This window comes from Electrophorus electricus, chromosome 20 (assembly GCF_013358815.1).
Source record: "Electrophorus electricus isolate fEleEle1 chromosome 20, fEleEle1.pri, whole genome shotgun sequence".
Taxonomy (NCBI): Eukaryota; Metazoa; Chordata; class Actinopteri; order Gymnotiformes; family Gymnotidae; genus Electrophorus; species Electrophorus electricus.
The window spans coordinates 7472811-7489785 of NC_049554.1; the positions used below are offsets into that span (position 1 = coordinate 7472811).

General features: G+C 46.7%; 2 protein-coding genes across 2 annotated transcripts in view; one reads left to right on the forward strand and one right to left on the reverse strand.

Annotated features, from left to right (window-relative positions):
* Nucleotides 1-5510, forward strand: part of LOC113587335 (ataxin-7) — a 28182-nt gene extending 22672 nt beyond the window's left edge. Inside the window, exons 9-14 of the mRNA XM_035520575.1 lie at nt 1122-1390; nt 1500-1704; nt 1896-2017; nt 2510-3336; nt 3870-4009; nt 4150-5510. Coding sequence (XP_035376468.1) covers nt 1122-1390; nt 1500-1704; nt 1896-2017; nt 2510-3336; nt 3870-4009; nt 4150-4167 — 1581 coding nt within the window. The 3' untranslated portion in view covers nt 4168-5510. The remainder of the gene's footprint in view (nt 1-1121; nt 1391-1499; nt 1705-1895; nt 2018-2509; nt 3337-3869; nt 4010-4149) is intronic.
* A 2506-nt stretch (nt 5511-8016) lies between these two features.
* On the reverse strand, nt 8017-11296 carry psmd6 (proteasome 26S subunit, non-ATPase 6). Its single transcript, XM_027025946.2, has 8 exons — nt 11032-11296; nt 10166-10371; nt 9906-10051; nt 9532-9751; nt 9240-9348; nt 8717-8885; nt 8422-8499; nt 8017-8322 (listed from the first exon to the last, which is right to left on the reverse strand). Exons 1-8 carry the CDS (start codon nt 11174-11176, stop codon nt 8226-8228), a joined length of 1170 nt encoding a protein of 389 aa, XP_026881747.1. The 5' UTR covers nt 11177-11296; the 3' UTR covers nt 8017-8225.
* Nucleotides 11297-16975: the final 5679 nt, after the last annotated feature.

Consider the following 16975-nt stretch of genomic DNA (forward strand, 5'->3'; position numbering starts at 1 on the left):
GCGCCTGTAAGACTGTGCGTGTACTTCTGTGGTCTGAGGTGAAAGTCCCGATAAACATGCGGGTTAGTGGCTTCGGACATGAGGACGTGAGGACGCCCTGCGATTGACCAGCTCTGTGACAGAGACCCACCTCAGCAGAAACATACCGCAACTCAAATCTGTCCTGTCGTGCGTAAGCCGCATAGGTGTGTTAACCCTGAGGTGCTGCGGACGTTGATGGTGCTGGATTAATATGATCAAAATAATTAGTGTGTGTTGAATCGTGGGCACAGTGTGATTTGTTGAAACACCAGCAGAACTCTGATCAGGAATGATGGTCACAGTGTCGTAAAAAAGTCTGTCTACCTGCGTAGCTCTGTGCGTACTACAACCTCCTGCCTTATCAGTGTTGGACTGCTGTGGTTGACGCTCACTGTAGTAGTTTACCGCAGACGGGGCAGAGACGGTTGGGGGTAGATAGGCAAGAATGAAAAGGTCACAGGCTCCACATTTCAGACCCTCACCTGACATCAGCGACACCTCAGAACCCGACACCTCACCTGACATCAGCGCGATCTGCTGTGGTTGAAGAAACATGTGCGCTACCTTGATCCAAACAACTAACATGCCACAGCTAGGAGAGTTTTGATTCAGGCACCTTTTGATTAGTAAAATGACAGTCTTATTATTCTTATTGTCCTTTCTAATGCAGTCTGTGGTTTATAACCAAGTTTGTAACTTAAAACATGTTTATTGAGTGCTATAATTACTCAGTATTTTACTATAGTTATAAAATGATGGCTCTTGATCGGTTTTAGCCAGTACAGTAGTATTCACTCCCCATACTACCACTGCTACTAATAATAATTTATAGTATGTGTAAAATTTATGGTACGTGTAAAAAAAATTAACAAAAACTTGTATTGTTGTGTTGGCATACATTTAATACATGATGCTTGTGATGCGGTGTATTGTCAGTAACTTGATAGTTTGTGAAATAATATATTAATAATAATATAAATAGTAATAATAATAATATTAATAATAAGTGATGATTGGGGAGGGTTCATATAGCAGCTCAGAGACCCCCACAGACACGTCCCGCTCCGTCTCCACAGACGCGTTCTTCTCTGTCTCCACAGACACATTCCTTAAGCCAGAGGAGGGCGGTACCAGGGCGGAGTTTTGATGCGTTGCTGGCGGAGCACAAAGGCCGCGTGCGAGACAAGGAGCTGCAGCACAGGGCCGAGCCCGCCCTGCAGGCCGCACCCCTCAGGGATCCTCCGCCCCTGTCTCGCCTCTCACAGGACGCCCACCACCACCTGCCACCCCACAGCAACAGTGTTGCCGCTGAAACTCCCAAGCCTGTCGCGCTCGGCAAACCCAAACCTCACAATCACGGTCTTCCGCGGTGAGCCGTCCTGCCGTTGACCTTCCAGTAAAAAAAACGGAAGTAAAATATATTAAAAAGGAATCCATACTGTGGCACCGTGGGACTGACTGACACGCTTCTCTCCCAGTCTGAGCAGTGGCAGCGCCCACACTGGGCTGATTGGGTCAGGTGACCCTGCTACGGCCCATGACCTGACCCAGCACCCCCACACTGCCCCCACGCCCAACGGGGCGTGCCGTCTGTCCAGCGACGAGGGCGAGGCGGAGGATAGAGAGGATGCTGTGGACAAACTGGACTGCCACTTTTCAGGGTACCACCCGAGACCGGCTTCGGTAAGTTCCTCGGGACAAACCCCAGTGTAGTCCTATCAGACAGGGGCTCTTCACCAGTTCAGACCACTAACACCACTCACACGAAGGCCTTTGATGTTACTTGCTGAGGCAACAGCACCCCTGTGCGTGTTTGCATGTCAGTGATGATGATGATGATGATGACGATGGCTGTCCTTCCTCTCTCCCACCAGTACTGCACTTTCGGCAGCCGCCAGTTCAGCAGGAGCTGTTTTGCCTTTGACCGCCGCTGGAATCGGGTCCGATGTGCGCTTGCGGCCATGATGGACAAACACGTCAACTCGTTGATGTGGAGGTGAGTGACATTGTCCTCCGTTTGCACACATCAAACCAAAGCCAGCCGAGCAACAACAACAGTCCGCACTAAAGACCGCTGGGCTCACCGCATCCCATACTGGGTCAGAACCGAACAGGACCGGACCACCTTGGAGTCTCTCAGCACTTAGAGTAGCACAGCTCACAGTTCCAGGTATGTGTAACAGTTCCAGGTGTGTGTCCCACACTGGATGCTCAAAGCCAGGCGCAGTAGGAAGGAACGTGGTATATGCTGGCTGTCGGAATAATTGCAAACAGAATTCCTGTTCTCTGTTATTAGATGTGACCGTGTATAGTTTTTGAATAAGACAGTTGCTATAATATCTATTATGTTTGATTTGAAATATAATTTATAAATAATTAAATTTTAAAAACGATAAATGAAGAACCAGGATGAATATCACTGTACTTGAAGATTGTCCGTAAAAGATTCAAAATCGTTCTCATCCTGTGTCTGATTTTAATCCTTTAGGAAAATCCCTCTGGTGCCGGAAAATTCATTCGCGTCAGCGATGACGTCGTCTCACCGGTCAAACTCCTCATCCTTCTCTTCTGGCTTCCTTAGCCCCTCCCCTCCGCTGCCCTACGGCCAGTCGTACGACAGCAAGCCCGTGCTGTCATACGGGACCACCCTGAACGCCCGGGCCACGTCCCAAAGGGTGGGAGAGCAGCTCGCCTACAGCAGTAGCAGCTCGTCCAGACAAGTGTCCTCATCGTCACCCCAGATGCCTTCAGTCCTCTCCTGCTCGCTGCCCTACACACAGGGCTCTGGCAAGCCCAACAAGTCCCGCCCCGGAACCAAGTCCTTCCGGGTCAGGGAGTCCTCTTCAGCCCCTCCGGCGAGCTCTGTTGCTAACAGCGGCAGCGTGGTGCGCGTGGGGGCTGTTGGCCTCGGCTCGGGAAAGAAGCGCAAAACCAGCTCTCTGCTCACGCCACACGGCACCTACAACGCCGAGCCTTCGTCTTCGTCGTCCTTCAGGAAGAACTGTGCGGTGAACTCTGGCACCTCAGGGAGCAGCTTCCCTTCCTCAATCACCTCCACCGCTCCCTCGTCCTCCTTTTCCTCCCACGGCGCAAGCGGCACACCTGGCCGGCGGCAGGAGGCGTCGTCCCGTGGGGCGGCGCCATCCGGCCCCGCCGAACCAATCAAACGCATGAGTGTTGTGATGAACAGCAGCGATTCGACGCTCTCGCTGGGACCGTTCGTGCACCAGGGCGGCGATGGACCTCGTCTCGATAACAAGAGGAGGAAGAGCTCGCCTGTCAGCACTGGCTCCGCTGGCGCAGGGACCTGTGCAGGTGTGGCCACACGCATCACACACACACGCATGCATCACAAACGTCACACACGCATCACACTCGCACGCATCACACACACGGACTGTAAGCATGTTCATGTAATACTAGCGCGAGCCAGCCAACTGGCCAACGCTAACACTCACACACACGCAGCACCTGTAATGACTGTAATGCCTTTCGCAAACGTGAATGAACACACAACACAAGCCAGCTTTGCTAAGGTAGAAGTCGTTTCCCTGGTTACGAGTGGAGCTGTCGTAGTGTGTTTAAGTCTATGGTGCTGGGTGTGTTTAAAGGGTTCGATGTGGAACAGAGTTTGAGTTTGGTTTTTGCGCCGTGTCACGATTGCTCCTGGGAAATATCTAGTCCCTCCCCAGTAAAACCCAAGTACTCGGGTAGAAATCCAGACCACGTCCAGGTGAACTGGCTGTGCTCTGTGGCACCTGAACACAGGCTTGTTTCATTGGTTTCATTCATTCACCTGTGTTTTGTGTGCATGCGCGAAGTAATGATGTCACCTTTGACTTTGACAGCACCTGGAGGGGGAGGCGCTCCGCCGCCTGGCAGACCCAGAATGGCCAAGTCTCCGGCAGTCACCAACAACCTCCATGGCAAACACACACGGCCCGGTCCAGGAGCACCAGGCCTTGCCAACAGCTCACTAATACATCAGGTGTGTGTGTGCGCGCGCGCGTGCATGTGGAAACCCTAAACCCAACCTATATCAGACCACAGCTATTTGTGTAGATGTTTGTGAGTGATGCGGCAGTAATACAGAATTTTGGCCCCGGTCTCTTTCCCTCCCTGATCCAGCCTAAGACCCGCCCCTGACACAGGTGGGCCGGCACTGGGGGTGTGGAGCGGCCCGGAGCTCGGCGGGCCCCCAAGCGCCCGTCACGCCGCACCGCATGAGGCCTTCTTCTCCTCCAGCTACTCCTCTTCCTCTCAGCTTCCCACAATCCTCAGGGCGGAGGGCGCGCTGGGTGGCTCAGTGACGGTCAGCTGCTTGCTCCAGCCGCAAAGGGGTGTGGTGCGGTAGTGGTAGGCCCCACCCCTGGAGGTGGAGCGGGTGGGGGTTATGCAGAGGTCCCGATAAGGGCTGGTATGAGCGGCGCACATCGTCACAACAAAGCATCAGAGGAACTTGATGATTGATGTACGCGAAACGGAGTGTTTCTGCTGATCTCTTCCGCATGTGTGGGTGTGTGCGTGTGTTAAAGTGTGTGTTTGTGTGGGTCCGGGTAGATGATACCGGAATACTGGAAATGGAATTCTGTGCAGCATGAACTCTTAAGTGCTTGTGGACGTGTCGAGGGAAAGGAGAGAGATCTGGAGTCTCGATGTGAAAAACGCAGTCGTGTTTAGTTGAACAGATTTACAGTAAACACATTGATTGGTGGAATTTAAAAAATAAACCAATATAGACCACTTTACTCTCCACGGAGAGACGGAAGGGTCGTCTCAGTCAAGCATCCAAACTGAATAATCGAAATTCCAAAAATACTTGAGCAGTTTGAGTCTTAGTGATTCTTTAGAAGGTTTTTTTTGTTTTGTTTCTGCACTTCAAGTAGCAGCTTTGGAGCATCGAGAATCCATCACTGCAGCTGCACTTCTACCAGCAAAATGGTATTAATTATTGATTTTATCCACGTGTGAAGCGGTTCATTTATCCATGCCTGGTGCTCCTCGACACAGGACCTTCTGGAGAGGTGCTCTTCCAGGTCCTTCTTTCTAGGCTGCATTTCATTTCATTCAGATTGTGTAATCCTCCCAGTGATGTCTCATCCTTCTGAAATATGACTTGAGAAAACAGCTTTGCTATGAATAAGCACTGATGGTAGTATTTGCCTTGAAACAACATTGTTAGTCTTACCACATACCTTCAGCTGTCTGCGCTGCGATGTCAAACATCCTGTCTGTTTCTCTGAATACACTAAAAACTTAATTCTGAAGGTTTGGGGGAAGGTGTTCAACCCCCAGACGGGTTTGACACATTAGAGTGAGACCCACGCCACACTAAAGTCTACACTGCACAGGTCTGAGGCTGTCAACACCTTTTATAGTAACCTGAAGCTGCTTCCTATAAGAGGCTTACTGCTGATCCAGTGGTTCTTGATGGAGGCTTTAACAGAGCGCCACACACACACACGCGCGCACACACACACACACACACACATACACATATATATATATATATATATATATATATATATATATATATATATATATATATATATATATATATATATATATATATATATACACACACACACATACATACACACATACATACACACACACACACACACACACACACACACACACACATGTATACATATATACACACACACACACACACACACATGTATACATATATACACACACACACACACACACACATGTATACATATACACACACACACTCTCTCTAGTGTGTGTACACACTAGCATCATGTTTCCATCATGCTGATCAGACCCTGCTTGCGTCAGGTTCTGTGCGGTGGAGTTGGTGCGTCTTGTCCGTGACAACATGGCGAACTGCACAAGCCAAGACACAGAACTGTGAGAAACGCCGCAGGTTCACGGCGCGTCTGTTTTAGCCAAACGTTTCGTGCGCTGATTAAGGTATTCAGAAGCAATCGTGGCCATCGTGTTAAAGAACCACTATTCTTTCTGGTGCCACTTATCATAAAGGCTAATCCAGCCTGCGACACGTGCTTTCCCGAGCTAATGGTTTGTTAATTAATCTGGATGTTTAAAAACGTGGATTCCCCCCCCCCCCCCAATATTCATAATGAACTGGCCACTGGTGTTTGGGGGGAGGGGGGGGGGGGGTTAGCTCGTGAGGAGACGTGCACATTTTGGCTCGTCTTTCCAAGTCCCATAAATTTCCAAACTCCACAGATGTCAGACTGAGTTTCTAAGAAGAGAGAGCATTTTTTCTAGCTTTGGCTTTTTTCTATCAATGAATATTGAAGTTAGCCCTATTTCAGAATACATATTTTGTTAAATGAATTGTACATATCGAGATGTATTTTTGCACAGGTGTTTTCTTACACATGATTTTTGGTACAATTGAGATTGTTGTTATTTATTTAATGAATGGATCAACTTTTAAGATTATTTGAAGTGGTTCACTGCCAAGCCAATAATGCAATACAACTCTTACTATCAAAACGGAGCTTTTATTTAGTCATATACTGAAATCCTTACAAAGGATTGCGCCCAGCATGGTGAAGATGCAGGTGTAATTATAATAATCATCATTTTAAATCTGCGTCCCCCCCCCAACAAGACCAGAAGTTGTGCTTAAGATTGGTTTAGTCAGTCTCATGTATTTCAGTGAAGCAGAATTCAACACGGTTACTTTAATAAGAAGAACGTGAAAACAATGCAGACCCTTATTGCACCTTCGTTGCCAAACATGTTAGGAGCACTGCTCTTTAATCACGTTTCTTTGCAGCTTTTTGAGAGAAGTGCCTCGGTGAGTTTCTCATCCGCTGAGTTTGAATGGAACATTTTTCAGTAGATGTTTTGTTTCATGTTACTTGAATATTCTACATGGTTTATACCTGCTTTTAGAAGCTTGCTTTTTAAACCTGTGTGGTGGTCCTTTCCCCATTTACCTGTGCCGCCTGCTTCACGACCGCACGAGACTGACACACCTCATGGTGGTGGCTGTTTTCAGTTATTCTTTTTTTCTGCTTTTGAAAATGTAATTTCAAATTCGGAAGTCAAAAAAGATGATTTTGAATGAACATTGGGTCCCTGTAAATGAAATCTTTTTAAAAATCCAAATTAATGTTTTGTTTACCTTTAAAATTGACTCCACTGATAATGTTTTCATTTGATGAAAACTTTGAATAAGTTTGTTAAAAGAAGCACAGATTTGGAATGTGAATGTTGGGACAGCTTCATTCTGGTGGAGAAACACCGACATGTACAAGTGTATATCTTGCATAATCAGAAGCTTTTCGGCTGGTCTTTTGTGTGTTGGCTGCTATGTAATTCATGAACAAAGTAGGTTAGATTTACCTAATATTTAAAGAAAAGATTGTATAGTCTATTTGTTTTGTAACACGTTTTCTGTAAATAAAAAAAAGTAATTTATACAGTTATTTATAAGAAAAAAAAGTACCTGGCTCTCACTCGTCCTTGTTGTGTTGACATGATTCTTTTTGAATAAATTAACACACATACTACATCATCAAAGTAAAAACTTAACGGAGAACTCCATCAGTGCGAATAAATCCCAAACGGAGTGTGACATGAACCAAACAGCTGAACACAGCTGCAACACAGTGTTTCCACTATAGATCTTATGCACACTCCGCAGCCACTGTACTGGGAGCACGTTAGAATAGGTACGTGCTGTATTGGGTACAATAGATTTATCAGCTGCACATCCATGTGATTCCCGTTCCACCAAAGTGCGCTATTGGATTGAAATCTGGTGACTGTGGAGGCCATTTGAGTTCTTTGAACTCACTGTCATACTCAAGGAACCAGTTTGAGATTATTTTGAGCTTTGACACGCGTTATCCTGCTAGAAGTAGCCATTGGACAATGGGGACACTGATCATAAAGAGGTAGACGTGGTCACCAACAATACATTCGGAGGCTGTGGTGATTAAATAAATGCTCAGATGGAATTGTGTGTGTCTACTCATGCAGACTTTGACAGTTTTACATTTTATTTGCAGATTCACCATATCAGTTACACTGCGTTGGTATGCACACACAACCAGGCATTTTAATTTGACAGTGAAGACAGTTTTCTTTGAAAAGATTTATTATATACTGTACATAAAACAAAAGGCAAAGCTCCATTAGCTCATGGACAATATACTGAACCACCACTGAAGGACGACCTGATCAAAACACAATGGCTACATGTTAATAACCCGAGAAAGTTTCTGCACTCTGTTCAACAGGAGATCGCCCTTCTTTATGGTTTCCTGATACTGCCAGTTCTTACTATCTGGCCTGGGGAGAGATGAAAGGGAGAGTAGAGAGAAATGAAAGTAGCAGACATGATGCCACATCAAATCAACGAAAGTAACGGCTGAAATCTGAGCATTTTACCTGTTGGTTTCCACAATCTCATTCACTTTGTCGATCTTGCAGTGTAAGCGACCTGCGGCGATGAACCGAGAGAGCTCCCTTACAAGAAGAAAGAAGAAACAAATGTGTTAAAAAAAAAAATTAGCATCATCACTACTACCGCTACAGATTCTGGCCCAGCACATATCGGTACTCTCTCTGCTCTCAAATCATCAGCTAAGTAACAAAATGGGTGTGAGGTCCAATGTGCAATGAATGTTCATCAGGACTGGGATACAACAGCCTTTAGTAGCGGGAGGGAAACAGAACTGCGTACTGGTCGATGAACTCGGTGCTGACGCCAAAGGCCTCAGCCATGTAGCCCAGGGTGAGGGAGCGGTAGGACTCCAGCAGCTGGCTGTAGGCCAGGATCCGCATCTCACGGACGTAGTAGCGGTAGTGTGGGGCGAAGAGCCAATCCTTCTTCATTTCCTGCTCCACACGAGCTGGGCAGCACAGGAACACGGAGAAAACGATGCATGTTTTTAAAAACATGCCAATAAATGACATTTGGATTGGGAGGGGTTTACAACCTCATACCTGATGTTGCATTTAATGAAATCGTGTTAATTCCATTCCAGATATTACATGTTCTCTCCATCTGACCTTCACTTAAATGTGAACATGTAGAGAGGGTGAACTGCTAAAGAGCCTTGTTCGGTCAGACACCTGCTTCAACTGATCAGCTAATTATCAAAATTACCACGGGGGTTAATATCTGGCAAAACCGCTGCCCGATGGCATCTGGGTCTAGTAGTAAAGATCACAGACAAACTGCATGGAAAGTTATTTGCACTCACCAAGCGACTGAAAGAAGATGGAGTATCGGCACTCGTAGAGAGAGAACAGGTACTGACGCACATCAGGCAGGCTGTGCAGCACTTCCAGGATCTCTGCACCTTTGATCACCTGGGACCCACAGAAATTCAGTACAGTTTAAAACAATGACCTCACAGAACAAGGCTTCAAGGGTGACTAAGACTGAAAAGCTTAGCAAGTCTATGCAGAAAAACATCTGAATAAACTACCACAACCCCATTACCCTGATGTAAAGGTCTCCTGTTGTGCAGGTGTGTAAGGATCTCGAATCACCTTTTCTCTCAGGTCAGGTCTCTTCAGGGCGATCATACATACATAGACAGTGTATGTGACAAAAGTCTTGTAGTCCATGAGCTCGTAGGAGGTGAAGGTGGACACGGTGTCCAGGAACAACTCGGCCGCCTGCTTGAAGTCTCTGATGGCCACGCAGTACAAGCCCTGGTACACCTTCAGACGGTTTCGCCTGTCCCAATCACCTCCTTCCTCGATTAGGCTGCAAGGAGATTTGGAAACGTCTTAGTAGAAGCCTTAAATACCCCACAGTCTTACTCGATTTTTGCCAAAGTGGATGAAAAGACCGTATTTGAAACTGTCAGTGCGTAGATAACAGGGGAGTTGATTATACTGTGACTTTCATGGGACTCTACCTCTTGGCCTTCTCTGTGTTGCGAGTGATGAGATCATTGTCCATGTAGAACAGACCGATCCTTAGCAGGTAAAAAACAATGTCTAACCGGTGTCCCAGAGCAACTGTCTTGTCGTATGTTTTTCTGAAGGCAGTCAGCGCCCCTTCCTGGGACATAAAGGATAGGCGTGGTGCTTGGACAATGAAGACAGTGAACTATAGATGCGCCCCGCCCCCGTTAAATTCGAATCGTAGATATACTGCTGCACAGATGTCACTCACCTTGTCTCCGATCCTAATCAGATATTCAGCCTTTGCCATCATGGCATCCCGGATCTCGCTCTCTCCGAGGTTCTTCTCTGCGTCCTCCAGAACGTCGCCCAAGCGCTTCAGCTCTTCCTCATTGGTCTTCTTCATCTTGCTGAGCAGATCGCCGTCCACTGGCCACTTAAGTTCTTTGCACAAGGCTTCGTAGTATGGCGCCATATCTTTAAAAAACGTAATTAAACTCGTTATATTACCTACAAATGACATGACAACAGCGTAGCGTAGTCACTGAACAAGTTATTAGCTAGCTAAGTAGCTAGCCGTTTAGCAATTATAGTTAGCTAACGCTAGCTAGCTAGATATCTTAGGTAGCTAATGATGATTAACAAAGGGCAGGATTTCAAGCATTTGCTACGTAGCTAGCTAACCCAGCTATATGTGAGACAGTCACCTAGTTATTCACTGAGAAAGAGACGATTCACAAATAAACCCAGAGATGAGAGAGACGGCAAAATTTATACCCGTACAACTAGCTCGCTAGCTTGATAAGCTAACAATTTAGGTACTAACTAAAGTAGCATGTGTGCTAATTTCATTCAGTGTGCATGGCTGGTTGGTAAGAGTAGGTTAGGTTAGGTTAGGTTAGTTTCAACTGCAGTCCAGTTATTCTGGAAAAACGGCTCCAGTCCCAGCGGCTCAACACCTGAACCAGCCCGTTTACATCCGCTAACACCTCATTTGACTCCAGCTCGTTAACAACCGTTTACTCTGCTTTACCCTGAGTTACACTGGTTTACCCTGAGCTACACTGGGTTACTCTGGTTTACACTGGGTTACTCTGGTTTATCCTGGATTACACTGGGTTACTCTGGTTTACTCACTGTTTTCTCTGATCGCCTCCATAAGCTCCGTTTTCACATCAGTATCTTGTCTGTGCCCATCGAGAGTCAGCAAAAATTTTAACTGTGCTATTCTTAGATCTGGGTTTTTAGGCAAACCCTCTTCTTCCAAGTTTTCCAGAGGCATTTTAATGAATGTTTTGAGGAATTAGCGAAGGATAAATACTTTATTATGGCTAGATCTGACACTCACACCAGCCAACAATGACTACGGAGAAATCCAAACAAAAAAAGTGTTGGACAACTTCCTCCCCGACCCGGAAGTCAACGACCGGAAAAGCGAGTTCAAAAACATGCTGCCATAGAAAACTCTACTGACATCGACTGGTCTGTTTTATATGCGTGAAAACATCAGTTATACCGCCCAAATCAATGAAGGAGCATTGTGAGTTTGTTAATTTTCTTATAACTTCATCTCCAATGCAAAAAAGTAACCACAACTTTTAAAAACAGTGCAAAACTAGTCTTATTAATGAAAAATTGCTTAACAGTGTGTTAGTGGTTAACAGTGGTTAATGAGAATCAACACTATAACAGAATTTAAAGTGCCCACATAAGACAAAACATTAGGTTTACAGAATTTGGGTTAATTTTAAAAATATATATATTTGTAGTCTCAAAAAGTAAGGGAAATTTACAACTATTAATCATTCCTGTCCAAGTATATCGATTATTTTTTTTCCCCCTTAATGTGTTATTGGTGGTGGTGTTATAAATGCACATCGATGTCTGAGCTCTTCTGACCCATACTGCTCTGATTTCACAAATCACCATCTTTCTTTCAGCATGAGACATGGCAGATAAAAAAGTTTGTGATTATGGCTACTGTGAAATTACTTTCTTGTAATCATAATTCTGATCATTCAAAGTCTTTTGACTGTGTGAGTCTCTAGAGTTACAACTATGCAGACAAGGATTAAGAAGGAATCTGAAATTATGCACTGCACAATATTAATAAGCGGCTTTCAGTGCTGCAAGTTATTTCTGTTCCAGCTTTCCTATCAGGCTATCTGCTGACTTTTCTTGTGTGCATATTTGCTCGCCGATGTATGTTTGAAGACAAGCTTCTAAGAACAAGCTCTAAGAACAACCTCTTACAAAACCTCTTACAAAACAGGACAAACTGAATAGGAGCTATTGTCTTGGTTTCTCTCAAAGTTTCTTCCTCATGCTCTAGGGTGCTTTTCCTTGTCACTCTGGTGTTTGGAGCAAGTTTGTTCTTTCTTGGTGTAGTTACGTCTGCAGCTAGGTAAATTTAATGCTACAAATATGCATTAAATTTACCTAGCTGAAGACCTTTGAGCAATGACTTAAGATATTAATTAATAATCATTTGTTATTTAATTGATGCATATCCCACACACTTTTCTCGAATTTTTAATTTTTTATTTGATGTGCACTTACACTTGTGGTTTTATGCTCAAAAAACAGTTAGAATGAGATTTTACATGACTGTTTTCCAACTGTTTTATATGACTGTTTTCTTTTCCCCTCTCTTTTTAAACAGGCTGTTCCTGATCATTCCTGTTTCTGTCTGTTATTGTGCCTCAAAGCTTTCAGAGCTTTGAAACTGCAATGTAAGTGGGCAGGGCTAAACTGCTGTAGCCTGAATAGGCAAATATATGTAAATATACTTCTTCTCAAGCCATCAGAGAAACAGAGATTTTAAAATGGATTGTTTTTGCATCTTATTTGCAATTATTTGCAATTTAAATAATTAGTTATATCACAATTATTTAAATATTAGTTGTTTAAATATTATTTAAATATTAGTTGTAATTTGATATCGTCACGGAGGGCCGGGATGGTGCCGCACATTGACAGATTACCTATTGAGGAATCTACAATCTACAAGGAGAAACCATGACAGGAATTTACCCTTTGTTACATTTACATTGCTAGATGTTCGTGCCTTCACTCATGAAAAATAAAGAGCTCTTTCTAGCAACCTCGCCTCCTGCTCCCGCCAGCATCACAGAATGCGCCGCCATCAGGGATCGGGGCAAGCAGCCCTGACTTGGCAAACCTACTAGCTGTTCAAATGGTGGCGCTAGAACAGCAAAGGCAGGTGATTGGAGAGATCCGCTCCATGATTGAGAGCCTCAGTCAATGCGTGAGTAATATCACCGCGAGAACCGATTGACAACTTCCACCACTAGACCAATCTCAGAAGGGGTAAGGTATCACCACCCCCGAGGTCTTTGGGGGAGATACAGAGAGCTGTAAGGGGTTTGTAGTGCAGTGTGAACTGTACTTTGGGTATCAGCCCCTCCTGTCTGATCACGCCAAATTGGCTTTTGTAATTTCCCAGTTGACAGGGAAAGCACGTACCTGGGGAGCCGCTTTTGTGGTGAACTCCTCCAAGCTCCTGAACGACTACCCTCGGCTCATAGGAGAACTCAAAACCGGGTTCCATCACCCTTGACAGGGAAGGGTCTGCGAGCAATCCCTGCTTGGGCTAAGGCAAGGGCTGTTTACAGCGGCTGATTACGCTAAGTAGTTCAGAACACTGGCAGCCGGCTCTCGATGGAATGATCCAGCACTGGTAGACATGTTTATGAATTGACTAAGAGCCGAACTACAGGCTGAATTACCCTGCGATGTGGAGGTGGCCATGCTAAATGAGGTGGTACACCTAGCTATCACCTATGATCGTTTATTGCAGGAAAAACAGCGGGGTTTTCCCAGAGGCTTGTCGGGTGGAGAGACCAGGGTGACGACGGAAACCGCAGAGGAACCCATGCAACTAGGTGGGACAGAGTGCGAAGAGCAAAAAAGGTGGAGAGATCTAGTGAGTTCCTCTCCGACCATTTAAAGGTTTTTAGTGCCGATCAAAGTGGCGCACAAGGGTTGCTCGGTTTTCTCGGCAGCACTGGTGGACTCTGAGGCAGCAGGGAACATAAAGGATGAGGACTTCACGAAGAGGCTAGGGATAAAGGCAATTCCTCTGCCCTCCCCCTTGAGTATGAAGGTGCTAGACGGGGGCCCGGTGGGCTCGGCTTTGTTACACTTCACCCCTCGTGTCCAACTGGAAACAAACAGGGATCACATGGAGCAAATCTCCTTTTATTTAATCCCGTCTGTCTCTCACCCCATCACATTAGGTCTCGTGGCTATGCAAAACCCTCACTTCCCGTGGTCCAAGAACCACATCATCACGTGGGTGCCCTCTTGTGGTAAGCAGTGCCTTCCTAACAGGACAGTGCATCTTCAGTCCACCACTATTGAGAGCCCAGAAGCCGAAGGGGACCTCACCATTCCCCAGGAGTACCATGACCTGGCTGAGGTGTTCGGTCCTGTGAAGGCTACACGCCCCTCCATGTCTCCAGCATTGGCAGGCATGTTTTTCATTAAGAAAAAGGATGGAGGGTTGATGCCCAATGCGGACTACCAGCGATTTAACGAGATATTGGTTAAGTACCCCTATCCCCACCCCCTGGTTCCTGTGGCACTTGTGCAGTGCCTACAACCTCACCAGGACCAAGGAAGGGGATGAATGGAAGACCGGCTTTAGCACATCTTCTGGTCACTACGAATACCTAGTCCTGCTGTATGGTTTAGCCACAGCTCCCTCAATATTCCAGGTGTATATTAATGAGGTCTTAAGGGAGTTCCTGGGTAGATCGGTCATTCCATATATCAACGACATCCTGATCTATTCCGCCTCCTTTGACCAACATGTGCGTGATGTTTGCGCAGTGCTATGCACCCTTTTGAGGAACCAGCTTACTGCAAATTTGAAAAGTGTGAGTTTCAGTGCAGAAAGATACATTTCCTAGGATACATCATAAAGGAGGGTAGCGTAAGCATGCAACCCGGCAAGGTGGAGGCCGTGACAGGCTAGCCGAAACCCCGAATGCGCCGGGAGTTGCAGCGCTTCTCGGGGTTTGCTACCTTCTACAGACGCTTCATAAAATCTTTTATCGCCCTAGCTAGGCCCCTCACTAATTTGCTTATGGGAAAACCCAAACAGCTAAGGTGGGGAGAGGCAGCAGAGAGGGCATTCGCAGACCTGAAGACCGCCTTCTCCACCTCTCCCGTATTGCAACAACCCGACCTGGAGAAACCCTTTAGAAACTCCGCCCGCAGCAAGACTCCAAGTCAGGTCACCATCCCCAGGCCAATGGCCAAGTGGACAAGGTAAACCAGGAGGTGGGCAAATTCCTGCATCTGTACTGTCCGCGACATCCAGAGACCTGGAGTGCATACCTCGCGTGGGCCGAATACGCACAGAGCTCTTTGTGTTGTGCTGGAACTGGGTTAACACCTTTCGAATGTGTCTTAGGGTACCAGCCCCCCCTTTATCCCTGGAACCCACCGGCCATCTGTCGAGCAGTGGTGCAGATGCAGCGAACAAGTTTGGGAGGAGACCACACAGGAAACTGCGCTCCGCCATCGTGGCCTACAAAAAAAGGGCAGACTTGAAGCGGGGAATGACCCCCAGTTCGAGCCAGGACAGAAGGTGTGGGTCGCCACCAAGGATGGCCGGGTGGGCCCTTTGGGCAAACTGCAGGCCAAATATGAGGATCCATGCACCATAACAAATCGGGTGAATGAGGTGACCTACAGGTTGGGGCTGCCAGAACATAGCTGGGTCTCCAGGGCCTTCCACATGTCTGCCCTGCAGCCCATGGTGGAAGCTCCCTTCACGGAGGAGAGGAGCTCCTCAGTAGCTCCACTCCTGCCACTGGAGATTGGGGATGAGCCAGCCTATCGGGTGAGGGCCCTGCTGGACTCTCGGAGGAGGACCTCGGGGTTGTAGACTGGGAAGGTTACGGGCCCAAGGAGCGTTGCTGGGTGCTGGCCTCCCAAGTGTTGCACCCCGACCTCATCGCCTCCTTCCACCAGGAGCACCCACGGAGGCTTGCTCACTGTAGGCTGCGTAGGCCGCCCTCCAGGAGCCTGGCGGGGTCTTCGGGTGTGTGTGGGGGGGCTACCTTCTGTCATGGAAGGCCTGCCCCTCTGCTGATGGACCATGCCCGCTTGCTGTGAGGACCACGGTAAACACCTACCCCGCTCCCAATCACCAGCCTACTAACCATATGCACCTGACCCTTGTCTCTCCCGTCAACTATTTCAACCCGCAGGTTGGCAGGCAGCACTGATGATGCGGTCTCCATGGCAATGCACACTGCACTCAACCACCTGGACAAACTGGACATGTATGTCAGGATGTTGTTTGCTGACTTTAGCTTCAGTACCATCAACCCCTCTAGACTGGTCTCTAGATGAAAGACTCTTGAATAAGCCATGCTTTATGCAGCTGGAGTATGGACTTCACTCCTGCAGGCCACATCTATCCCATTGCCCCTCCCCCAAACTCAGTACTGGGTGACCACACCTCCCCCTCTGATCATGCACCTCTGAGCATCAAGGAGACATTGATGGAAAAGGTGAATAGCTTCAAGTTCGTCAGTGTCTGCATATCCAAGGATCTCACCTGGTCATTCAGCCTCGCGAGTGGTTAAAAAAGCTGAACACTTCCTTTGAAGACTGCGGAGAATCAACCTGGCACAAAATGCCCTGCCCAGCACAGCATCACTGCTGCTGAACACAAGGCCCTGCAGAGGGTGGTGAACATGCCCAGATGTTAATATATCTGTGATGTCATTATATCACTATTACAGTTACACAGCTAACAGCTGGTCACCTCAAGGTAGGTTCACTACCTCAACGTACTGTTCACTCCTACTTATACATATATGTTTACATAGTTATTGATACAGTCTGCACTTTATACCTACCTCAGCAGATAGTCTGTAACTATCAACCATGCATGCACCATATCTTTGTGCATGTCTATTGGCTTGTCTTGCTCAACTACCCTGGAGAATAGTCCGGCAGTGTTTGATTATACTGTACTTGTATAATGACAATGACGTTGAATTGAATAACTTTGGAATGCACTTGAAATGAAAGTGACCTG

Coding starts and splice junctions, on each gene's coding strand:
- psmd6 (XM_027025946.2), bottom strand. CDS start 11,176: ATGCCTCTGGAAAACTTGGAAGAAGAGGGTTTGCCTAAAAACCCAGAT. Junction 10,372..11,031: donor GGAGGCGATCAGAGAAAACA/GTGAGTAAACCA, acceptor CGTTTTTTAAAG/ATATGGCGCCATACTACGAA. Junction 9,349..9,531: donor GACCTGACCTGAGAGAAAAG/GTGATTCGAGAT, acceptor TGTGGGTCCCAG/GTGATCAAAGGTGCAGAGAT.